This window comes from Schistocerca piceifrons, chromosome 2, assembly GCF_021461385.2.
Source record: "Schistocerca piceifrons isolate TAMUIC-IGC-003096 chromosome 2, iqSchPice1.1, whole genome shotgun sequence".
NCBI lineage: Eukaryota > Metazoa > Arthropoda > Insecta > Orthoptera > Acrididae > Schistocerca > Schistocerca piceifrons.
The window spans coordinates 611754159-611781931 of record NC_060139.1 but is presented as its reverse complement, the minus strand read 5'-3'; the positions used below and the strand labels follow the sequence as shown (position 1 = coordinate 611781931).

The window sequence follows — 27773 nt, the reverse complement described above, 5'->3', positions numbered from 1 at the left end:
GAGATAGGGAGGGAGAGGGGGAGAGGGGGGAGGGGGGAGGGGGGAGAGGGGGGAGAGGGAGGAAGAGGGGGAGAGGGAGGGAGAGGGGGTGAAAACGCTCCAGTTGGAGCACAAGAAAGGTGAATATGTTTCTCTTTAAAAGACTCTTAAGGAAGAGTGGGGAACCACCTGCCTCAATCCTCATTCCTGACCAAAAACAAAATGTTAACATACAAACATGTTCATGGTTTTCTGTACTGAAAGAGAGTAATAAAGGAGAGACAGTGACAATGAGAGAGAGAGGAGAAAATCTGAATGCGGGAGAGAGGGGGGGGGGGGAGGGGGGAAGTCAGTCATAGCAGGAGAGAGAAAGTGGAGTGAAAGAGAATGAGACAGGGATGAAGATAATAGCAGTGGCAGTCAGAGAGAGAGGAGAGAGATTAGTTGATCACCAAGAGGAAGTGGCAGTAAGAGATATGGATGGAGATAGAAACAGTGATAGCAAAAGAGAGAGAAGACAGTGGAAAAGAAATACGCAGATGAGTAGAGACCATAAATACGCTTAGGATGGTGGGAGGGAGGGACAGAGATGGGCTGCACCCTCCAACACCAGAGAACTTTTAACATGTACGTTCAGAGGAAGGTAAATTTTGGACAAAAATTTTAAACCTGTGTGTGTAGGGGAAAAAATAAGTTGGACCCCAGAATTTTTGAAATGCCGAGGTATGGTGGAGACAGTGGCAGTGGGAAAGAAAGCAGAAAGGAGACTACACGTGAGAGAGGAGACAGTGGCTGTGGGATATCCTGCAAATCAATAGGAGGAATGGGAGGTGGTGGGAGAGAGACAGACACCTGCAAGGAGGAGGAGTTGCTGAATACGAAGTCTAAACTACAAAGAGACACTGAGTGAGAGGATTTATAAGTTACGGGTTGAAAGCGCATGCCAAAATTCTTTGTGGGGAAAGTGGAAGGAGGACTGAGGCAGCTGGTTCCCCAGTTTTCTGTCAGATTGTTTAAATGAGGAATGTATTAACCTTTTTGTCTGCTCCTACAGGATAATTTTTCCACTGTTCATTTTATGAAACAACTACTGACTATCAGATGAAATGGAACAAGTCTCTGTCACAACAGCGATATTTTGGTTCCAGAAAGAAATTTTCACTCTGCAGTGGAGTGTGTGCTGATATGAAACTTCCTGGCAGATTAAAACTGTGTGCCAGACAGAGACTCAAACTCAGGATCTTTGCCTTTAATATTTTGATTGGTTATTTCTGCAGATGATAATTACATAGTATCTGGTAGAATATTCTTTGATACGGCTAGGTGAGTGCAGTAATTGGAAACAGAATTACCGTATGTTGTTTGACAGGGTCTTGGAATTACTCTTTTCTGAAAGAAAGTAGCTCAAATACAGAATTCAGCAGTTTGTTAGGTAAAAAAACGTGGGTACTGTTCTTCAAATGTTTCATATCAGAAGAGCAATGCTGCTGAACCACTAAAAATAGCACAATTTAGTTCCCTTTTCCTGGCCACAATGCTAATACAGAAAGACTGTCCTACTAATGAAGGCTCACTGGACAGAGTACAGACATAAGAAAAGAAGACAGAAATAAATTAAATTTGACATCACTTACGACCACTGCATGAAGAGTTTGACAGAGCACTGAAACACCCGAGTCGAAACAACGCCCCAAGAGTAGACAACATTCCATTAAAACTACTGACAGCCTTGGGAGAGCCATTCCTGATAAAACTGTACCATCTGGTGAGCAAGTTGTATGAGACAGGCGAAATATCCTAAGACTTCAAGAAGAATGTAATAATTCCAATCCCAGAGAAAGCAGGTGTTGACAGATGTGAAAATTACCGAACTATCAGTTTAATAAGTCACGACTGCAAAATACTAACGTGAATTCTTTACAGACGAATGGAAAAACTGGTAGAAGCTGACCTCGGGGAAGATCAGTTTAGATTCCGTAGAAATGTTGGAACACGTGAGGCAATACTGACCCTAAGACTTATCTTAGAAGATGGATTAAGGAAAGGCAAACCTACATTTCTAGCATTTGTAGACTTAGAGAAAGCTTTCGACAATGTTGACTGGAATACTCTCTTTCAAATTCTAAAGATGGCAGGGGTAAATACAGGGAGCGAAAGGCTATTTACAATTTGTACAGAAACCAGATGGCAGTTATAAGAGTTGAGGGGCATGAAAGCGAAGCAGTGGTTGGGAAGGGAGTGAGACAGGGTTGTAGCCTATCTCCGATGTTATTCAATCTGTATATTGAGCAAGCAGTAAAGGAAACAAAAGAAAAATTAGGAGTTGGAATTAAAATCCATGGAGAAGAAATAAAAACTTTGAGGTTTGCCTACGACATTGTAATTCTGTCAGAGACGGCAAAGGACCTGGAAGAGCAGTTGAACAGGATGGACAGTGTCTTGAAAGGAGGATGTAAGATGAACACCAACAAAAGCAAAATGAAGACCATAGAATGTAGTCGAATTAAATCAGGTGATGCTGAGGGAATTGGATTAGGAAATGAGGCGCTTAAAGTAGTAAATGAGTTTTGATATTTGTGGAGCAAAATAACTGACGATGGTCGAAGTAGAGAGGATATAAAATGTAGACTGGCAATGGCAAGGAAAGCGTTTCTGAAGAAGAAATTTGTTAACATCGAATATAGATTTAAGTGTCAGGAAGTCGTTTCTGAAAGTATTTGTGTGGAGTGTAGCCCTGTATGGAAGTGAAACATAGACGATAAATAGTTTGGACAAGAAGAGAATAGAAGCTTTCGAAATGTGGTGCTACAGAAGAATGCTGAAGATTAGATGGGTAGATCACATAACTAATGAGGAGGTATTGAATAGAATTGGGGAGAAGAGGAGTTTGTGACACAACTTGACTAGAAGAAGGGATTGGTTGGTAGGACATGTGTTGAGGCATCAAGAGATCACCAATTTAGTATTGGAGGGCAGTGTGGAGGGTAAAAATCATAGAGGGAGACCAAGAGATGAATACACTAAGCAGATTGAGAAGGATGTAGGTTGCAGTAGGTACTGAGAGATGAAGGATAGAGTAGCATGGAGAGTTGCATCAAACCAGTCTCAGGACTGAAGACCACAACAACAACAACAACAACAACAACAACAACGGCCAGTCATCACATTCGTATAATACAATAAATGCCAGTTATTCTGACTTCCATGCATAAATCTGCAGCAAGAAAATGTTAAACATCTTAACTTTGTACAAGCATCACAAAAGTACAGTTGGCATAATAAAACAAATTATAATGCTATATTTAACTGCTACTATGCATTTGTCCTGGATTTGTGAATGAGGATTATGGCAATCCTACTCTTAATACATATGCACACTATACACAAAAACTTAGTATAAATTGGTTGTTTCATCACTGAACTTTGTCAGTGAAAATGTTTAGACGACCGAAAGGAAATAGTATATGAGTTGTTTTCTTTCTCCTCTCCAAAATGAGGTTAACTTTTTTCTCAATGGTTAACAACCATTCTGAAAAAGATGTTTGGTCATTCACAGAAATCTCTTGTTAGCTTTCCCAGAAGAAAATACGACATCTGTTTATGTAACCTTATTGGCATTTATTGTGTTTGTCCTCTAACCTACTCAAAGTAACTTCAATGATGGATAACATACGAATAAAGAGTTTTTAACTGCACGTTTGGCAAAAGTAACCAGCAAACAAAACTTAATACATTCTTTGCATGAATGAGGACTCGCTTATCGCGTATATTTCCCTCTTCTGCAGGGAACAAAATCAACATTAATTAGCAATAGAGTATTTGAGTTTCATATTTCAATTTCCATTTTCAAATTATTGACAAACAACTACAGGCAAAACAAATTTTACAATAATTTAAGGTACACAATAGATTGTTCAGTAGTAAGATGGAAATACATTTATAGATGTTACGTTCAGTGGCCCCCTTGATGCTCTTCGAAAGGAGTATGCTATATGCTGGCACTGGGTTTCACCCTCTCCCTTATCATCATCATCATCATCATCATCATCATCATCCCCTACACGAACATGACAACGAGCACACGTACACGGAATGGCGTGTGCACAGGCACACACGTACCGTCACAGTCACTTACATTTAACAGATAGACTCATGTACACAGCTCTTATTTCGTGAAGGAACAGTGCCTGCAGGTGTGAAGGATGGGGAAAGCCTTTCCAATTAGGTAGCTAACCTGCCCTATGGAGTCTCCCAGCCATGCATGCCATATGGCTTTCCTTTACTTTTTACTGTCACATGATATCTAGTACATCTTGAATGAATAAACAACTAAACTGTAAATTTATTCTGTTCCGAGACAAAATTTCCTTCAGAAAATTTCTATATTTTACAACCTCCAATAAAGGAAGTAACATGCAACCAATGTACCATTCTTTATTTTACTCACCACTGTTAAATGATTAATTCATTACAGTGTTCAACCAAGTCCCCTACATCTGACTTAGTAGTAAATTACTTGCTAAAGTTCATTGGTTAAACAGTTTTTACAGAAAAGATGAATTTTTGTTTTTGATTGAATCTTCCTACATTTTTATAAAATGTTTAATCAAGTCTTTATACTAATGTTTATTCATCACTGGTGACACTGAAGCAATTGCAGTCTAGTGTTTGCTGCATTTTAGTAGGATTTTAGCTTCACGGTCTTAGTTAGCTTTACTTTTCATGACACAGTTTGCAGATTTCATACTTTTTATCATGATTCTCTTACAGTGCTGCAGCTTCTACTCATCCATTTCAGTAGCCTCAAAATTTATTTTCTATTACAGCCCAATAAAGATGTTTATGTTTTCCTTATCAGTAATTAAGAGTTGCAGCCTTTATAATGATCACCACCTCAATTTATTTTAAAGCTTTTTCAGGCAGGATAAATGTATGTCCTACCACAAGGAATTATGGCATTATTTTATGCAATGAAAGCAGAGCATTTTCAGCCAAAAAGTCACAAACATGCAAACGACTGCCCCCCCCCCCCCCCCCTCCTCAGCAGGAGTGCTGCAGTCATCAGAAATGACCTTTCTTATATACAGGGTGTACATAATGTCAGGGAACACTTTCAATTATTTATTGCACAAGAACTAAACATAGTACAGATGTCACATGTCATACACATTGCATTTTGAAGAGAAACTCTAAACTCCCCCCCTCCTCCCCCCCTTTCACAAACATTCGATATGCGAACCATGAGTGACCTGGCAGATGACGATACGGTAATCAAATTCTTGCCATGGCCGTCCCAGCATGGCATCGTCAACTGAGGCAGTCACGTCCTGTATTCTCTCCCGGACCTCTGCTGTATCACATGGTAGATGTGGTAAATGGCCTTCCTTGTTGGTGGCTTCTTTCCGTACTTGGTTCCAAACATCCGTTGAACAGCTGAAGCACAATTGTTTTTGTCGCACTCCAACACACAGAAAGCTCGATCCGAACCTGAACTCGCCAGGTTTGCGACTAGCACTGACTATCGGAAAATTACCAAACTATGCTGTTGGGGTATACATGGAGGGAAAAAATAGCTTTCAGGGTTTCCTCTTCAAAAGCACATATGTATGATATCTGTACAATGTTTGGTTCTTATGCAATAAATAATTGTAAGTGTTCCTGGACTTTATGTACACCTTGTATATTCCCAATCCACATATGGAAAATCAAAGTCTTTTGAAGTTCCTTTACAAATAATAAAATTATAAATATCATTTCACACTGCAAGCAGATGTTTTCTTAACAAAATGTTCAGGAAACCTGAGCAAAGCAAGTTTTGCAAATAATGAATCTGTTAAACTGGGGTTTTATTACACGATATAATGAGTTGAGCACCTCATTTGGTGGTGGGGGCACAACTTTATTTGCTGCATTGCAACTATTCAATGTGGCATTTTTTGAAGCAGCTCCAATAGTTCAATGAGTTTTCTTTTGTGGATTAAACAACGTCTGAATAGTTCCTACACTTTCAGGATTCAAGTCTTTACAAGCAAATATATAACAGGTTCTGCAACTCAATGGTTTGATTATGAAGCAAAATGCCATTACGCAAAAGTTATTTTCCAGGCTGTAAGGATCTATTTATTAAGTCTTGCAACATTCTACCTTTAGTAACTTTTGACAAATGCAGCAAGGAGTTGGAAAACTTTATAAATGGATTAATATATCATATGACAAATTTCCGTTCAGTAAAGCAGCTGGAAAAAAAAAAAAACACTTTGTCATCAATGAAAGTTGCAACTGCAGCAGTTTGAACAATAAAGAAGGGGATATCAACACATGGAAAAAGCTGTAACATAGTGAGGCACTATTTATGCCTCGACAATTGTGTGTTTTATTCTTCAGCTTGCACCTATCAATATGTCTTTTCATTGATCAGACACATGGTCTGTCAGAAACCATAATGCCAAAGATATTATCAAGCTGATTTTGTAATGTACAGATTATTCACAATGTAAGTTGGCATTTCAGCAATGGACGGTGGGGGACTTAGAACTAATGTAAGTGATCACAGGCTACTCTTACATACCACACAGCAATGAAAAGAAACAAGCACCTGTGTTTCAATGAAAGCAGAGGTGATGTACTTAGGTAGTTATTAAACAATTTAATAAAATTGAGGCTGGCATACCGTTGCTACAAAACACAACTAAACAACGCTCTCAGTCTGTGTCGCCTGGCCACCAAGAGCTGTTGCAGGACAATTTGATTCACGGATCCAGTTATATGGCTCCTTCCGTGTCTAGCAATTTTACGACTATCACAAGTGGGGCCTGAAGATGACATCAATGTAATGCCGTAACTGGTAGCACATAGAAGTTCATAAAATAAAATAAATTCCTACAATACATACAGCTGTTGGTAAAGTATTGCATCCAGAAGCTATTGGAAACTAAAAATATTATTCTGTTCCCCACATATGAGTCCTGTAGGGATCATGAAGTCAGGATTGGACTAATTATTGCATACAGAGGCACTTCAGTGATCATCAACCCCCCCCCCCCCCCCCCCCTTACACAACTGGTAAGAGAAGAAACCACTTCACATGGTACCATGTACTTCAGACCGCAGATGCTTATCATCTTTGTGATTAAAGCCATTGTGAAATCTGTTAAGATCCTTCCAGTATGACTTACTAAGATTGCTTCATTTGCAAAGTACTAAGGCTGCTTCAATTGCAAAAAGTATTTTCACATTGGGAGGATGTCAAAAGGGGATGTACCAAATAATCTGCTAACACTATATACATTATGTTAGATGATTAATACTAAAGTTCTGATGAAGACTGTTCCATCATTGCACATACTGAAAAACATTCTGTGTCAAATTATGCTGCAACTGTGTCAAAGACCAAATTCTATTCTCAATTCACCTTGCATGGAGATTTTCCCCAACAAATTAAGATAACTTTTCTACTTCTTCAGAACTTTAACACTTCTTTTCTGGTGTGTAGTCCCAAGAGATTGACTGTATCAAATCTTGTGTGTTATTGCTGGTTTTGGTATCATCAGCTATTTCAGTCATATAAGTAAACAGTCTTGCTTCAGTAAAGTTTAAACTTTCGACTATAGTTTTGAATTTGACAATTATTTTCATTTAATACATCCCCCCCCCTCTCTCTCTCTCTCTCTCTCTCTCTCTCTCTCTCTCTCTCTCTCTCTCCCCCCCCCCCCTTTTCCTCCCTAAACTAACTAAAATAATAAAATAAACTAACCAACTAAAACTAAAGTAATAAGTAAAATAATAGTGGCTACTTGTACGATTCAACAGCAATGAACACAACTTTAATTTCAACAAGACAGTGATACATTAATCGTAAAACAAATATAAATCAAAAAGCTGCCAAATTATATTTGCTCAAAATCAGTCAAGTAAACCCATGCCACAATGATGTACAGGTAACGTACTAATAACTACTACCCTACTCTGAAGTGACTGCATTACTGTTTACTTACGCTTGCAAGTACGTGACATCCTCTGGCATCATATGGAATACAGAGCTTGGTAAACATCGACTGCAGAAGTTGTATACAAGCATCAAGTTCTGGACTGAATCAGATATCTTTGGTAAGGAGCTAACCACAATATCTGACCATGGTAGTTCTTCAGGACAATAGAATGACACTAATCCTGCCAGACTCACACCATCACACAAATCCTTCAGTTCTCTAACAGGGGGAAATTCTGGCACATGTTGGTGTTCACCCTGCACACAATTAAAAATACACAAAGTCATTCACAATTTCAAGGCAAAAATTAAAATAAGCAATAGTTTAATAAGAAATGCTGTTTAAAAGCTCACTTATTCATGCAAACAAGCTGATAACTAAACAAGAAATATCTTAACATGCACAAAATGTACAAGAGACAATTATATCTAACATGGCAAGTTTATCTGTGGTGGTGGTGGTGGTGGTTTTACATTCCTGAGTAACATAAAAGAAGAAGAAAATTCATTTATCAGAGAGTTTTAAACTGCTCATTATGGTCATGCCAATTATATACCAACTACGGACATGCAGATGATTGTGAGATATAATAATACTTGGGAAATACAGCAACTCAAATTAAACTGACAATGATTTCACCATACTTTGACTATCTTTTCAAAGAAGTGACTCAGATGCAGTCCAAGGGCTCCGCAGGAAAACACATTAAGGATGAAAATAAGAGAAAGACCATGCAAATCAATGCCATGCAAACACAATGTGATAAGACAAGTGTCAGACTACCTCCCCAGGGGCCAGAAGCTGCTCCTTTTGGGAGGTGAGAGCCAAGCATTGGTTGAAGGCACAAACACAACTTGGACAAGGAACCTGATCATCACCAGTATCGTCCCAACCAGCCACCTTCCGAACTGTTTTTGTGACGAGATGATGGCATGCCTGCAATGATGTTCTATCCACAGGACGATCGCACACACGTTTCGATACCTGTAGGAGAAACTCCATTTGCCCCAAACCACATACACTATTCTAAGACTTCGTAAGTATCTGATCAAAAATTTACTAGCCGGCCTGTCCTCAAACATGGAAAATATACAAAACAATCCAGCACTTAGAATGGTATTTTCAAAAGTTATTAAATAATTTAGATTACAACGAAGATTTGTTGGTGAACAAATGTGCACTGAATCATATCAAATTCCTTCACTGCTCCTTACAATCTTATCAAGAAGCACAAACAAAATTGCCACGAACCTAACACATATGGTAAGTGAGGCCCATGTAGTCTAATACATAGTTGACTGTTTAAATCCTGCAATGACTGCAATAAAATTGTGTCTTACAAAAGTCAGAACATAATCAGCAATTACAGACCATTCCACATTACACTCAGAATCACCAAATTCTCTCTCTCATATTTCACAACAGCTGGTGTTGCTTTGTTAATACTTTCTTTAATTGTACCACACACACACACACACACACACACACACACACACACACACACACACGGAATGTGATGCAGAGAGCGATAGTAATGTTTTGAAATAAGCATTGTTCTTGTAAATATATTGAAAAATTATGACTATTATATCATCACACCACAGTCCATATTGCTTCCATCTTCCTCTGACACCTTTGCAAGAGCTAGTACCAATATGCACAAACTGAAATATCTGTGGCAGTAAGAGAGCCCTAGGGATGTAATTTAAACTAGTATGCTTATATCATATGGCTGTATGTGCAATAAATATCTGCAACTAGCTATTTTCTTCCATTTTGTGGAAAGTGTTATCTTACATTGATTGGCAACAACTTTTCATATGAGGTCAAAGACTGACCCCTTTAGTTCTATTTCTGAGCTTCTGTTGGGAATCAGATACATGTCAGGGTAGACAGCGTTTTAATCATATTTTGTTGATTAAATCTTCCATTATTCTCTACTTCCTTTCTGTGCTCTCCTAACATTGGCACACACACACAAAAGCCTTACAAATTATCGGATGATTAAAAAAAGGAGAGAGAGAGAGAGAGAGAGAGAGAGAGAGAGAGAGAGAAGAAGAATTAAAGGGAAAGTTAAAGGGAAAGTCAAAATCAGTTCAACAACTGCATACTAGTCCTGGATTACTGAGAAAGAACATACCATTATATATTTACAGGATTTTTAAAAAAATATTCTATATTTTGAGATGTGTTCTAAAAAACACAACTTAACAGCTATGAGCACTTTGATAATCTTTACTACCATGAAGCACATTTCTTCTACTGACCAGTTCATAGATCTTATGCATTTCAGAGCTCAAGTTTACTGGATGTTTCTGTACCTCCATAGAATACTCCCCCCCACTCTCTCTCGTCAGTCAGTATCTTCCCCAATTTAAACTGTGGATATATAAATCTCATCAACATTGCAAATGTAACAAAGGTATGATGATGATGATTATAACAAAAAATAACAAAGCTGAACAATGACTTCCAGCAAAAGTACTTTTCATTCAGTCAGAAGTATCATCAGCACTTGCTATTGCCCTAAACAGTCGGTCATGACAAGGGAGCAGGGGAGGGGGGGGGGGGGGGGAGTTGTAACTGGGCAGTTGAGTGGCCACAAGTGAATTGACTGCCAAGAGGTGAGTTCTACAGCTACATATACATTCTGTAAGTCACCAGACAGGGTGTGGGGGAGTGTAGCCAAACCACTACTAGTTAATTCTTCCTTTCCTGTCTCACTCACAAATAGAGCAAGGGAAAAATGACTGTCTATATGCCACTGTACAAGCCCTGATTCATATTTGTGGCAGTTATGTGAAATGTACATTGGTGGCACTAGGATCATTCTGCAGTCAGCTTCAAAAGTCAGTTCTCTCAATTTTTTCCAATGGTGTTCCTCAAAAAGAACATAGCCTTCACTCCAGGGATTCCCATTTGAGTTCCTAAAACACACCCGTAATACTTGCATGTTGTCTGAACCTACCAGTAACAAATCTAACAGCCAACTTCTTAACTGCTTCAATGTCTTTCTTTAACCTGACCTGACCCAGATCCCGAATAGTAAAGTCGTACTCAAGAATAAGTCACACTAATGTCCTGTATCAGAGTGTAAACGTGGACAAAGAAAAAAAAAATTCAAAGATTTCCCAGTTAAAAAACACACTTTCTCCCGGGTGAAAATACACTTTTTCCTTGTTAAGTGACATTACATTTTTCCTCAGAACTGTAAGACTTATCAATCCTTTGAATGGTTATGGTTTTATACATCAGCGTAGAATTTCTCAGCCATTCAGAAAATGAAACTCAGAAAAAAAGATAATGTACACTGCTTATTTTCATATTACGAAAGTATTAATTTGAATTCCACCAAACAATGCACGTTACTTTCCAAAACACTGAAATCGAGATTGGGATGTGCTTTTGTAAGCCAGTCATACCTCATGTCACTTCATCTCACCAGCCGATGCAGTGGATAGTCATAGCTTAGGATATGCGACGTAGTCAGCCAGTAGCATTATCACTGTTAAGTAGCGCGTACACACAAACAAGAGAAGTTAACGGTGTAAATTAATATGCATAGTGCTGCTACAAGAAAAGCAGAGCTTTCACATATAATATTGGTCTTGATGACTATTAAGCTGCAAGAGAAGCTAAACTTTCACGTATAATGTTGATCTTTTCTGCGCGTGTTACACTTTAAGATATATCACACAAATGTGCCAGTAGAAATTTTAATCCCGACATAAATGTCCGATCTTCTGGGCTCGAAATTTTTTCTGACTGGTTGTCCTCAAATAGTTGATTCTTAAATTAGAGTCAAATGCTCTGTTATTTAAGAAATTCATCGCACATTCTCGCACTTAGGTCATCTTGCGTAAAAGAAAATTTACTTTGAAAGTAACACTTTTCAATCAATCATTTGCAATATTTTCCTGCGACCTGTTAGAAAAAGGTTCATTTCAACAGTTGCCAGAGAGCACCAGATAACTGGCGTCACCGCGCTTGTGCAGCTACGACGACACACAAAGCTCATATGTTTGTATGTGTAAAACATTAAAAGATCTTAAATCACGTCATAAAAGAAACAAGACATCAGAGGAATTTTGTAAACCACACTAAAATGCATAATTTGGCTTAAAGTGTACATTCGTATGTTCAGATTAGGTTGTGAATTTTCTTGGAGTACCAGTACTGTATTATCTCATTTTGGTTCTTTATTATAGCATAATGCCATATGTGCTAGAAGATGAAAATGAAATGCAGCGAATAGCTGAAACTAGCCAATAGTGTGGAATTAAACACTTCGTTTCAAATAACTTGACTGCCTCAGCCAAAAAGATTAATAATAATAATGCCATATTTCTTCAGCAAACTGACAAAAACAACAACATTGTTCTGCAAGGCAATTAATGCTTGAATGAAATTGCAACCCGGGGCAGATTCCCCGGTTTGCTCCCAGTGAATATGGCAGCTTGCACGCGCCAGTAAAATTTTTCCGGGTAGCATCTTGCTGCTTGCTTATAAGGCTAACAGCCACACTTTTGTAGCCAGAAGCAGGAGAAGTACAAGCGCGATTAAACTGTACATGTGCATGGGCCCATATGCACTCGCCTTTACCAATGATACACGCAATCCTAAAATTCTCCCAACTACAATCATTACATACTCATTCCATTTCATATCGCTTCACAGTATTACAACCACATATTTCAATCAACATGCCTGTGTCAAGCAAGACACTACTAATGCTGTATGCAAACAACATGCGTTTGTTTTTCCCACTCATCTGCATTTTTCTGCTTTTAGAGATAGCTGCCATTCATCACACCAACCAGAAATTTTGTCTAAGTCATCGCGCATCCTCCTACACTTATTCAATGACAACACTTTCCCGTACACCTCAGCATCATCAGAAAACCGCCACAGACTGCTGCTTACCTATCTGCCAGGTCATTTATGAATATAGAAAATGGAAGTAGTGCCCTGGGGCACTCTTGATGAGACCCTTGTCTCTGATGAACAGGAGGAGGAGGAGCTTTTGGGGCTCTGATGACCACTTGCCATCAAGGAAAATGTACTGGGTTCTGTTGCTTAAGAAGTTTTCGAGACACTCTTATGTCTGGGAACCTATTCTGTATGCTGGAATCTTCATTAACAGTTTGCAGTGGGACATCACGTCAAATGCTTTTAGGAAATCTAGGAATATGAAATCTACTTTTTGCCCTACAGCCTTTATTCACAGGATATCATGTGACAATACTTACCCTATCATTTATCTCAGAAGATAAATTAAAGAAAGGCAAAACCTATCTTTCTAGCATTTATAGACTTAGAGAAACGGTTTGACAATGTTGACTGGAATACTCCCTTTCAAATTCTGAAGGTGGCAAGGATCAAATACAGGGAGTAAAAGGCTATTTACAATTTGTACAGAAACCAGATGGCAGTTATAAGAGTCGAGGGACATGAAAGGGAAGCAGTGGTTGGGAAGGGAGTGAGACAGGGTTGTAGCCTATCCCCGATGTTATTCAATATGTATATTGAGCAAGCAGTAAAGGAAACAAAAGAAAAATTAGGAGTAGGTATTAAAATCCATGGAGAAGAAATAAAAACTTTGAGGTTCGCCGATGACATTGTAATTCTGTCAGAGACAGCAAAGGACCTGGAAGAGCAGTTGAACAGGATGGACAGTGTCTTGAAAGGAGGATGTAAGATGAACACCAACAAAAGCAAAATGAAGACCATAGAATGTAGTCGAATTAAATCAGGTGATGCTGAGGGAATTAGATTAGGAAATGAGACACTTAAAGTAGTAAATGAGTTTTGATATTTGTGGAGCAAATTAACTGACGATGGTCGAAGTAGAGAGGATGTAAAATGTAGACTGGCAATGGCAAGGAAAGCGTTTCTGAAGAAGAGAAATTTGTTAACACTGAGTATAGATATAAGTGTCAGGAAGTCGTTTCTGAAAGTATTTGTATGGACTGTAGCCATGTATGAGAGTGAAACATGGACGATAAATAGTTTGGACAAGAAGAGAATAGAAGCTTTTGAAATGTGGTGCTACAGAAGAATGATGGAGATTAGATGGATAGATCACATAATTAATGAGGAGGTATTGAATAGAATTACGGAGAAGAGAAATTTGTGGCACACCTTGACTAGAAGAAGGGATCGGTTGGTAGGACATGTTCTAAGGCATCAAGGAATCAAGTTAGTATTGGAGGGCAGCGTGAAGGGTAAAGCTCTTAGATGGAGACCACGAGAGAGTACACTAAGCAGATTCAGAATGATGTAGGGTGCAGTAATTACTTGGAGATGAAGAAGCTTGCACAGGATAGAATAGCATGGAAAGCTGCATCAAAACAGCCTCTGGACTCAAGACAACGACAACGACAACAACAACAAGTGAGAAAAGGGAAAACTGAGATACAGACAAGCTAAGCTTTCTAAAACCATGCTAATTTATGGACATAAGCTTTCCCATCTCAAGGAAATTTGTTACATTCAAACTGGAAATATGTTCAAGAATTCTGCAGCAAACCTATGTTAAGAACATTGTTCTGTGATTTTGTGCATCAGTTCTTTTATTCTTGTTATATATAGGAGTCACCTGTGCTTTTTCCAGTCACTTGGGACTATGTGCTGGGTGAGAGATTTGCAATACATGCAAGCTAGGTAAGGAGCAAATGTCAGAGAGTACTCTTTGCAAAACCAAACTGGACACTTATTTGCTTTTGGATTCTTTCAGTTGTTTCTCTACACCTGGGATGCTTATTATTATGCCCTCCATATGGGAATCTGTGTGGTGATCAAATGAGAGTGTTTATACAGTGCTCTTGTGTGAATGATTTCTTAAATGAGAAATTTGAAACTTTGGTTTTTGTTCAGCTGTCTTTTGCTGCCACACCAAACTGGTCAACAAGTGACTGGATAGAACCCTTAGCTTAGCAATTTCAGATGGGGCAAGAATTTTCTTGGTCTTCTTGGTAGTGGTAGTAGCTGTATGCTTTGCAAATCAATATTTTTATGGATACACAAATTTCTACAAACTTTTGCCTATCGTCATCTGAGTGTTCTTGTTTGAATGAGAGAGAACTGTCTTTGCTTCCTTGGCATTTTCTGTATTTTGTTGTTAAACAACAATGGGTCTTTTCTATCCTTAATCAATTATTCAGTACATTCTTCTCCAGAGCACAATTTTCAATCCATTTAAACTTTGCCCTAATTCCTCTACATCCATCATGCAGGAACTATATGGTGTCAATTCATTGTCTAAATTGTGATGCTAAGAACTGCTTATCTGCTCTTTCTAAAAGAATTACTCTCCTAGCCTTCTGGATTGATTTATTAGCTTCAGTAACCATAGTCGCTAGGATGATATCATGATCACTAATCCCTGTCTCTGTGCTGACAATGTTGATTAGGTCAAGCCTTTTTGTAGCTATGTGGTCTCAAATATTTCCACTGTGTGTAGGCTGTCAAACTAGCCTCAAGATAGTTTTCAGAAAACATGCTTACACGAACTTTGCAAGACTTTCTGTATGTACCCTGTCCAACAAATCCAAAGCTGTCCGAGTCTATACTCGTTACGTTGAAGTTGCCTCCAAGTAATATTGCATGATCTGGGTATTTCCGCACTAAAGACCACAAATTTGCTTGATACGACTCAAACTGTCACAGTGGAATCGGATGGCTGGTAAACATATCCAACCAGAATTCATCTACACCTATTATACATGACCAGACAACTTCACTGCCAGATTCATACTCAACCTCAAGAGAGAATATTTTTGTCAACTGCAATAAACACTCCCCCTTCTATGACATCTAATATGTCTTTTCGATATACACTCCATGAATCACTGTATATCTCTAGAGCTTTCTACTTCATATTTCAGCCAACTATCAGTCCTGAGAATAATTTGAGCACAAAAAATTTTGGGAGGGCAGTACATTTGAGAACTTTATTAAGAATACTCCAACAATTTACTGATAAAATTCTGACAGTCAAAGTGTCATTACTCTAACACAGTCCGATTTTGCTATCTGGTTAGTATTCATCAGAGTACCTAAAACAACAATCTAGCCTAAAAAACATGCATGTGTACACCACCAGTACTCTGTTACCCTACTAGGAGCTTCCTTTATGTACTGCACCCCTGACCTATCCTGATAATTCCTACACTACTAGGAGCTTCCTTTATGTACTGCACCCGTGACCTATCCAGATAATTCCTACAATTTCCCACCACATAATGCAGGTCCAGTAACCTGCAGCCAAGTCTATCACAGTGTTGATGAAGCCTTTGGTTGAGACCCTCCACTCAGCTCCTAACCAAATGACCCTGATCAACCCTGGAAACAATGCTGCAAATTGTGGCCTCTGCTTGAACACAACACACGAGGCCAGCAGCCTTCATCACATCTGCCAGCTGCCTCTATGAGCTCAGGATGGCCTCAGAACCCAAGCGACATGTGTTGTTGGTGCAGACACGAGCCACAACTTCCAGAAGACTGCACCCTGCATGCTCAATAGCTGGCAAGGCCTCCTTTACATCTCTGATGAGGCCACCCAGCCGACATTCAGAACAAACATTGGCTTTCTTTCCAGCTCTAAACACTATTTCCCTAAGGAACTCCATACTGCAAATAACGGAGCTCCTTCTAACAAGCAAATGCCTGCCACCGTGTGCCTGCTTGAACCCTGCTGAAGGAGCAGCCACCTGTCCACTCACAGGGTGAATGGCAATGCCAGATAGCCAGTCTTCCCATTGGCCCTCTGCCTAGAGCGACACGAACGTGTTACCACCCACCACTCATCCTACCAAGAGGGCAGTTCCACTGCATCAGGTACACCAGGAGGTGCCTCAGCAGCAAAGAAAAAAGCTACACCTGATGTGTCCCAAGTGATGTGCCAGATTCTCCGCCACCATTACACTCCAAGGCAGCAGCCTGTAAATGACTGACTGTAGCTAAAAGCACATTCAGCTGTTCATGAACTGTGGCCAGCTGTACCTGTATCCACACACAGTATGCCCACATCCTACACACATTGTATTACTAACTTAAAAATTAACTCTTAACAGCACATACAGAAACCTAGATATAAAACTTGCTACCTTTCGGACGTATCACAAATGGAAGGTGATGCTTTATGAAGTGAGTAGCTAGCTGTTCAGAAGAAATTACAACTGTGCTACTGATACTCTGACTCTACACTATATGGTTACAAAAACATGAGATTAAACTTCTTAAATAGAACAACACACACTGAAGTTAAGAAATATACTACTAAGAAAATACAGAAAAAGCTACATACATAACTTGCTGCACTGCAGGTGTGTAACAGAAGACAGGTGACAGTTGGAGCTGGCTGGCAAGAGGTATGAAATGGAAGTGGAATGAGGTGGGGTCCATGAGGGATTGTGGTAGAAGGATAAGTGATGTGATCGTAAGCAGGAGGGAGGGGTGCAGAGGGGGCAGTGATGGGGATTGGCAGGGGTGGGGGATCCAGGTCCAAGGGCCCTGTCTGTGAAGGAGGAGTGTGGTGGTGTAGGGGCATGTGATGGGGATTGGTGATATGATTTTTTCTGGGGAGGGGGAGGCGGGTGGAGGGGTGAGAGAGAACATTGTTGAAAAGAGGTGTGGAACGGAACAGTAGTCAAAATACATACCATGCCACCATTATAGAAATCACAAACAACTACAAAGGTTGCAGTTTGTGTACGCGAGAAGTGTCACATTATTAGAAATCTCTGTATAGTAGTTTAAAGATCTTACAATACTCTTAGTTTTATCGAGTACATTAGCATTGTGTCTACTACTCAAATACCATCACAGCCGAAACACTCTAGCGAAATGGCATCCTGATTTTACCACCACATCAGAAATAATCACACAGCATTATCAAATTGATTATGCTACTCCATACCTAATAGCTGTACTACACTGCAATTGACCACACACCCAGGATGCATTTACAAAAAATTTGAATTCTTGTTTCACATAAAATTCACATGCGCTCCTCAATCTACACACAAATTCTATCTTTTTATACTGTCAGTAACATGTACTGAATAGCTGGAAAAATACATAAAGATTTGGAATTTATTTCCTAAACACAGGAACAGTTCATTGTGTTGATAGCACCCACCTTCTTGCAAGAAGGCAAACAATGATGGTCATTATTTCTACACAGTACTGAAATCATGGGATATCAAACTGTCCACCTGTGTGTCTAAGGGTTTAGCCTCCTCTTGAGCTTTCAATGATGGACAATAAACATATATAAAAGAATAACAATCAATGTTATCGATACAACAGTAGCGATGTTTTACTGACGTGTAGTATCATTGTAAGAAATGTGAGAATACAGTTTGCGTGGATGATTCATCTGCGACTACGTAAATGATCACATTTTTAACAGCTAACTTTTAGCTCAGAGTATTTGAAAGCTAGGATTTCAAATTGTGTACCATTGCGGTATACATCCTGACTCCCAACAAATGTCAACATTTTTCTAACTTTTTAACTGCATAAATTTACTTTCTTTCCTCAGGAGCACACCACACAAACAAAAGGAGAGAAAGTTGCCATGCAACAGAAGTAATACACACAAGTCCTCAATTTTGTACACAGAAATACATGCCAGAATTCATAGACTTCACAATATACAGAATAATATCCTGTGCACAGACACTATTAGTGGCAAAAGAAATACCCATGCAAGTCTAAGATTATTATTTCATTTGGAAGAGTTTCACTAAACACACTAAAAACTACATAATTACACGTTCATGCTGCTACAGGTACACCAAACCTTTTTGAGCTATTACTTCCAAAGACTTGAACAAAAGCAACTAAAACAAATATTCCTATACATAATGTACAATTTCACCCTCACCATTAGAAAACATAGGAGGGAAGAAGGAAAAAAGTCACCTATTCCAAACTGATGATCCATCAAAATAAAACTTTATCAAGCTTTTCAAGATTCTTCTAGATTTAATGTGAAACTTCCTACACACACACACACACACACACACACACACACACACACACACACACAAAGTGTAGGAGAGGATCTGCATAACTGACTAAACCCTAGCACCAAGGCAGCAATGAGCAACAGACCAAATACTACTACACTGTCACTGAGTTACGGTTCTGGAAATGAAAACACTGAAAGGTACGGAAAAGTGAAAAACAATGAAAAGTAAAAAAGTTATGTACAATATGACAGTGCATAAATGTAAATAATAACAGCCCAATACACGGCCAAATGGACTGATACGTTTTGAGACAGGTGAGAGAATGTGTAGGCAGAGGTCCCAATGACAGAAACATCTAGGTCTTGGCAATTGTTATGCAACTTCATCATTCATCACAGTGCTCTGTTACCATTTCAGTCATTTCTGAGTGACATTTTCAATGTAATTTATGCAAATATTTGCATCCCATTCCCTTCACTCCAAAATTTGAGAATACATTAAAAGTAGACTGCAACAATGGTGGTACTGGTGAAGTCTAATTTTCAGGAACTGAGGGGGAGAGTGAAGGGAATAAAGCTGTAGCACTGCTTTTTGATTGGAAATAACATTGCCTTCAAATTCTTTCCCAATATCTCACCTTTCAATTCAATAACAACATAAACTAGTTTATTATCCCAGGGCCCTGGACAAACATACAGGGTGAATATTAACAAAACCGACAAACTACAGGGTGGATTCCTGATTGGAAATAGAGGAAGAAAGGTCCTATGAACATGTGTCCAGAAATGCATCAGTTCCTCTGACCACATGCCAGGTGTTCATTGTGTGTTGCAAGCTTCGTAATTAATGCATGTACTGCAAGCAGCACAATGGTCGGGCATTCATGTGGGGAGCAAGCCGAGATGGTGTTTGTATATGGCGAAGCAGATGGAAACCGTTGAGGGGCAGCATGGCTACACTGAAACAAGTACTATCACAGACACTAACCACGTCACATAACATTTCAAGGCCTTTTCGGGTGTTTGTCTTTATGAAAGGACCCACAATCACACAAACATGCAGGGAGGTGGTGGACTGTGCATACACCAGATTTGGAGGACCGGGCTCTACAGGATATTGATACGAGCCCTAAAACATGCTCCAGGCAAGTGGCCCACCAAAATTGTGAAAGCGAAAGTACAATAACGTGTATCCTGCATGACAACCGCTACTATCACTTGCAATCCCATGGAGGCCGCTTTGAATTTCTGTTGTGATGTGGATGCAGTCACACACTGCCACTTCTGGATACATGTTCATAGGACCTTTCCTCCATTTCTTGTCAGGAATCCGTCCCTACAGTTTGTTGGTTTTATTAATGTCCATCCTGCATATGACAGTGATATATTACAACACACACAGTGTGCGTGTGAACCAGAAGACACAGTATGGGCCATAAGTTCCTACTCTGTAGTGTCCAGATATACCATTTGTAATCTACACTGTTCTTTACAATCCTCCTCTAAAACAGTACAGTACTCCTGGTACATCATTTTGTAAGATTTAATAATAACAGAGCACCACACAAACTTGAAGCAAAGCAGAAAAATGTCCTTTTCAAAAACTTTGGTTGTGACACATTAAGAACCAAAATCTCTCTTAAGCAATGAGAAATTTTACTGTGACTTCCGTTCAAAGCATCACAATGGTCCTGCCCTCCTGTTATCTGTGTGATACTGTGAGCACTAATCATACAGTGGCTGCAGATGTTAAACAAACATCAGTAGAAATAGTGCCTCTTCACACAATATTGATGAGGAATACAGAGTTGAACAATGTCATTCTAATTTGTTTTTTTGCAAGATACAGATGCAAATGTACAAAAACTAGCAGTGGAAGTAATGCCCTGAACCTACAAATTTTAATTACACACAGTGACATTCTCATAATTTGGCCATAGTATGAAATGAAAACGAAGAGCAGTTAGAAATAAGAACAAAGTTAATTCAAAAAGGTACAGAGCTTGTATAACGCAGTTTAAGAAACTGAAGTGGAAAACCAAAATGAAACCAATATATAAAATGTCGCTATAAAGCCTAATTAATGTAACAGATCTGCAGGATGTCACCTTATGTAACTTTTACTGGAAAACTAATTTCCTTTTATTACCATGGACATGCAAAGCCCACAAATTAATTTTCTGCTAAAAGAAAATTGCAAAATTCAGCATAAGTCAGCTGCAAAAATAATTGTTACTATTCAAAATTCTCTCTGCTCATACTCTAGGTTTTATTTAAGATTTGACTGTCTGTTGTTGTTGTTGTTGTTGTTGTGGTCTTCAGTCCTAAGACTGGTTTGATGCAGCTCTCCATGCTACTCTATCCTGTGCAAGCTTTTTCATCTCCCAGTACCTACTGCAACCTACATCCTTCTGAATCTGCTTAGTGTATTCATCTCTTGGTCTCCCTCTACGATTTTTACCCTCCACGCTGCCCTCCAATACTAAATTGGTGATCCCTTGATGCCTCAGAACATGTCCTACCAACCGATCCCTTCTTCTGGTCAAGTTGTGCCACAAACTTCTCTTCTCCCCAATCCTATTCAATACTTCCTCATTAGTTATGTGATCTACCCATCTAATCTTCAGCATTCTTCTGTAGCACCACATTTCAAAAGCTTCTATTCTCTTCTTGTCCAAACTATTTATCGTCCATGTTTCACTTCCATACATGGCTACACTCCATACGAATACTTTCAGAAATGACTTCCTGACACTTAAATCAATACTGGATGTTAACAAATTTCTCTTCTTCAGAAACGCTTTCCTTGCCATTGCCAGCCTACATTTTATATCCTCTCTACTTCGACCATTATCAGTTATTTTGCTCCCCAAATAGCAAAACTCCTTTATTACTTTAAGTGCCTCATTTCCTAATCTAATTCCCTCAGCATCACCCGACTTAATTAGGCTACATTCCATTATCCTTGTTTTGCTTTTGTTGATGTTCATCTTATATCCTCCTTTCAAGACACTGTCCATTCCATTCAACTGCTCTTCCAAGTCCTTTGCTGTCTCGGACAGAATTACAATGTCATCGGCGAACCTCAAAGTTTTTATTTCTTCTCCATGAATTTTAATACCTACTCCGAATTTTTCTTTTGTTTCCTTTACTGCTTGCTCAATATACAGATTGAATAACATCGGGGAGAGGCTACAACCCTGTCTCACTCCCTTCCCAACCACTGCTTCCCTTTCATGTCCCTCGACTCTTATAACTGCCATCTGGTTTCTGTACAAATTGTAAATAGCCTTTCGCTCCCTGTATTTTACCCCTGCCACCTTTAGAATTTGAAAGAGAGTATTCCAGTCAACATTGTCAAAAGCTTTCTCTAAGTCTACAAATGCTAGAAACGTAGGTTTGCCTTTCCTTAATCTTTCTTCTAAGATAAGTCTTAAGGTCAGTATTGCCTCACGTGTTCCAGTGTTTCTACGGAATCCAAACTGATCTTCCCCGAGGTTGGCTTCTACTAGTTTTTCCATTCGTCTGTAAAGAATTCGTGTTAGTATTTTGCAGCTGTGACTTATTAAGCTGATAGTTCGGTAATTTTCACATCTGTCAACACCTGCTTTCTTTGGGATTGGAATTATTATATTCTTCTTGAAGTCTGAGGGTATTTCGCCTGTCTCATACATCTTCCTCACCAGATGGTAGAGTTTTGTCAGGACTGGCTCTCCCACGGCCGTCAGTAGTTCCAATGGAATATTGTCTACTCCGGGGGCTTTGTTTCGACTCAGGTCTTTCAGTGCTCTGTCAAACTCTTCACGCAGTATCATATCTCCCATTTCATCTTCATCTACATCCTCTTCCATTTCCATAATATTGTCCTCAAGTACATCGCCCTTGTATAGACCCTCTATATACTCCTTCCACCTTTCTGCTTTCCCTTCTTTGCTTAGAACTGGGTTTCCATCTGAGCTCTTGATATTCATACAAGTCGTTCTCTTATCTCCAAAGGTCTCTTTAATTTTCCTGTAGGCGGTATCTATCTTACCCCTAGTGAGATAGGCCTCTACATCCTTACATTTGTCCTCTAGCCATCCCTGCTTAGCCATTTTGCACTTCCTGTCGATCTCATTTTTGAGACGTTTGTATTCCTTTTTGCCTGTTTCACTTACTGCATTTTTATATTTTCTCCTTTCATCAATTAAATTCAATATTTCTTCTGTTACCCAAGGATTTCTACTAGCCCTCGTCTTTTTACCTACTTGATCCTCTGCTGCCTTCACTACTTCATCCCTCAAAGCTACCCATTCTTCTTCTACTGTATTTATTTCCCCCATTCCTGTCAATTGCTCCCTTATGCTCTCCCTGAATCTCTGTACCACCTCTGGTTCTTTCAGTTTATCCAGGTCCCATCTCCTTAAATTCCCACCTTTTTGCAGTTTCTTCAGTTTTAATCTACAGGTCATAACCAATAGATTGTGGTCAGAGTCCACATCTGCCCCTGGAAATGTCTTACAATTTAAAACCTGGTTCCTAAATCTCTGTCTTACCATTATATAATCTATCTGATACCTTTTAGTATCTCCAGGGTTCTTCCATGTATACAACCTTCTTTCATGATTCTTAAACCAAGTGTTAGTTATGATTATGTTGTGCTCTGTGCAAAATTCTACCAGGCGGCTTCCTCTTTCATTTCTGTCCCCCAATCCATATTCACCTACTATGTTTCCTTCTCTCCCTTTTCCTACACTCGAATTCCAGTCACCCATGACTATTAAATTTTCGTCTCCCTTCACAATCTGAATAATTTCTTTTATTTCATCATACATTTCTTCAATGTCTTCGTCATCTGCAGAGCTAGTTGGCATATAAACTTGTACTACTGTAGTAGGTGTGGGCTTCGTATCTATCTTGGCCACAATAATGCGTTCACTATGCTGTTTGTAGTAGCTTACCCGCATTCCTATTTTCCTATTCATTATTAAACCTACTCCTGCATTACCCCTATTTGATTTTGTGTTTATAACCCTGTAGTCACCTGACCAGAAGTCTTGTTCCTCCTGCCACCGAACTTCACTAATTCCCACAATATCTAACTTCAACCTATCCATTTCCCTTTTTAAATTTTCTAACCTACCTGCCCGATTAAGGGATCTGACATTCCACGCTCCGATCCGTAGAACGCCAGTTTTCTTTCTCCTGATAACGACATCCTCTTGAGTAGTCCCCGCCCGGAGATCCGAATGGGGGACTATTTTACCTCCGGAATATTTTACCCAAGAGGACGCCATCATCATGTAATCATACAGTAAAGCTGCATGCCCTCGGGAAAAATTACGGCTGTAGTTTCCCCTTGCTTTCAGCCGTTCGCAGTACCGGCACGGCAAGGCCGTTTCGGTTATTGTTACAAGGCCAGATCAGTCAATCATCCAGACTGTTGCCCTTGCAACTACTGAAAAGGCTGCTGCCCCTCTTCAGGAACCACACGTTTGTCTGGCCTCTCAACAGATACCCCTCCGTTGTGGTTGCACCTACGGTACGGCTATCTGTATCGCTGAGGCACGCAAGCCTCCCCACCAACGGCAAGGTCCATGGTTCATGGGGGGGTTTGACTGTCTATTATCTCAAATTTTTTGTGGCTCATTCATCTAGGAAATAATCCCTGTTACCAGTTGCAAGTTAATAGCGTATCCTCATTGTCATACTCCAAGCAATCACATCCGACACATATTAGCATTAGTTAAAATGTGTCACATTTTACAAGTAAAAACAATTTAGAGCTCTACATTCATTGAGTCGAACTCCTTTACAAAGAACTATGTAGCAGCAGTTCACATACTGTTCACAATCTCACCAGCCATTCACAACATCAAGACCAGACCATCCCTTACTTCTCTCTCTCTCTCTCTCTCTCTCTCTCTCTCTCTCTCTCTCTGCAATCTCCAAGACATTTCATACGGCATACATGAAATTAATGAAATTATAGTATCACCATTTTAAAGCCAAGAAACATACCTTACCCCTTTTTCTGTATTTCTGGTGCAGATGGGACTTTCTACAATGAGTTGCTAAACAGCAAAAAGTAAGAAGAGAAAAAGGGAATTTTCTGCCTCATTAACTACATATCACTTAGTCACATTTATCAAAGGGAATTGCTTTGAACTCCATTAAGAAAGCCTACTTTGAAATCTACAGAAATCGTACTCTGCAACAAATAAGTTGTGTTCCATTATTACCTAATACCTATCACACAAACTGAGGAGAGAACAAATCAGATACAGAACCATTAGCTTTCCAATACTTTTGAAATGTCCTGTCATCAAGAACAGCCAGTAATGGGAAAACTGAGCAAAACCTAGAGCTCTATAGGAGAGAATGTATGGGGGGCCATGTTGACAACACAAATGAGACTATGATCTTTGTTTAGTGCTATTTTAGATCCAGATTAGAGTTAGGTAGAGCGGTGACAGTGAGATGCTGAGCACATGGGATTCATTGACAACACATACAAAACTTAAGAGAAAACAAAAAGGAAACACTACAATAAAATATCATGTGAGAAAATTTAACTTGATTTTATATACCGTTAATTTTGTGTTGTATGTTGCTCGGCAGTATTATCAGCTATCTAGAAAGAAACTTACATCAGTTGGAAACTGATTAATGATATGTTCTCCTGAAGGATTGACTGGATGAAGCTGCATATTGTGTGAACTGTAACTGCTCGAATGAATCAAGTAAAGCCGGGATGCAATTAGAAATTAAGAGTTTGATAATCTGTCAACTACTCCTTCAGAGATCTAATACTGATCTCAACCCAACTACCCACTGCCAACATGGTATTCAACTTTTCCTCCAGCACACACTATCCCCAGTGAGGTTTCCACTATTCTAATTCCATTCCAGCCCCCTTGTGATCCTTCAGTCAAAGTTGCTGCTCCTCCTCATCGTTGACGTTGTCCTTCTTCTTCTTCTTCTCCTCCTGACTGATGGATCACGAGGGGGCTGGAATGGGATTAGAATAGTGGAAACCTCACTGAAGATAGTATGTGCTGGAGGAAAAGTTGAATACCATGTTGAGGCAGTGGGTAGTTGGGTTGAGATCAGTAATAGATCTCTGAAGCAGTAGTTGACAGATTATCAGACTCTTCAGAGAAGAGAAGAAGATGCTCTGAAAGAATGGTTCTTGATGACTAGGTGTAAAATTAGTGCACTATAAGAAATAAAGGTGTGAAAATGTTGAACAACCTCTTGACGACCCACCTACTGTGCTTCTTTGTTTCTGCAGTGCTATACTTATCATGATACGTACAGTCCTGGGAAGAAGACGCATAAAACCTATTTCCAGATCTCTCAAGAAGATAAAGGAGATGCTGTTACCGGTTAAGGACAGTTCTCTGTCTCTGACTCACTGGAATTTGTAAGATTCCTTTCCTTTCAAGTGCAGAAGTAGCTATGTTTGTCACTTTACTTATGCCATTATCAAGTGCTGTGCAGAACTTCAAATGCATATTAAAAAAATCGAGAACTTGATGAATCAGCAGTCGCTAAACTGTCTCATAAATAAACAGACAAATTGTTTGATGAAACTAAACTTTTGTTCCACATTCCTACATATTGGTATTCTTTTATTAATGAAGGAGTAGAAATAAGATTGTACAAGGACAATTTCAACCACTACAGTGGCTATAGTCTTAGTGGTGTGTGGGAGAGATCTCTCGATACTGAGAAGCCCCAAATAAATGCACTTAGTTGTTTAGGTACCTAAGAGAACAGTGGTGTCATCAGGGCAGACATGGGCACAATCTCTAGCAGGATGACATGATGATGATTTATGTCACCCAATCAAACATCATCTATGTGCTGCGGATGTCAAACATGTCTCCTGTCTAATTCCAAATATGGCGACAAAACTTGACTGTACATATATGACATGGTTTGCGGTGATCATGCTTCTGCATCTGACCGAACACTGATCATCCAATAAAAATGAAGGAAGATGGTCAAAATACAGCTTTGTACTTTTTCGCTCTTCTTTTTCTCCACAGAGTTATATTGCTACCATTACACTTAAAAACTAAGTGGGACAGCAACAGCGGATTGGTACGATATAGTATTCTTACTTTAGTATCCCAAAACCATCCAGGGGGAAAAAGAGAAAACATCCTCAATTCAAGTTATAGTATTCCATATGACACTGTACCTGCATATAGGTACTACCGTGTAAGTATGTTTTGGTGAGTTTTAAGAGACTTTGGTGTCTACTTTACAATCCAATTTCATACTTTTATTTTTCTATTTTGACAAACAAATCAAATTGGTAAGTACTGTTTCTAATACACAGAAGCAGCTATTAAATGTTTCTGAGCTACTTTCTCAATGATGCATTACCTTATGTAAGTGGTTTGAGATGATGCACTGGCACGTACCACATTAAAAATGCTACTTTAAGATAACCTACAAATTTGTATTTAAAAAAATCTGGAGATGTATTGATCTCCAGTTTTCTTCCCGGTGACTTTTACTTCTTGGTAATGATAATACATTAACACAAATCTTTCTGAGTTTTAGATGAAGTAAACCTGCATACCTGCAGAGGAGATACATGAGAAATGCACGAGGTAAAGCACATCATCTTAAAATGTTACGATTTCTAGTGATATAGCCTCATTATGGCAGAAATGTATGTTGTGCCAAGGGCTTGAAAAGAAATATTTAATACAAACCAGTAATCACTACAGAAATATATCAGAAACATTATGAGTAATGACAGGCACCTATTAAATGGAGGAAGTGTTGAGCAGGAGAGTGTTTTTATTTTGGCCTGCCACACAGTTTTAACT

General features: G+C 39.2%; 1 protein-coding gene across 3 annotated transcripts in view; it reads right to left on the bottom strand.

Moving 5' to 3' along the window:
* Positions 1 to 27773, bottom strand: part of LOC124773042 (patronin) — a 399845-nt gene that overhangs the window by 175624 nt on the left and 196448 nt on the right. For all 3 annotated transcript variants that reach the window (XM_047249368.1, XM_047249369.1, XM_047249370.1), the window contains exon 5: positions 7974 to 8224. In XM_047249368.1, the coding sequence (XP_047105324.1) occupies positions 7974 to 8224 (251 nt within the window). The remainder of the gene's footprint in view (positions 1 to 7973; positions 8225 to 27773) is intronic.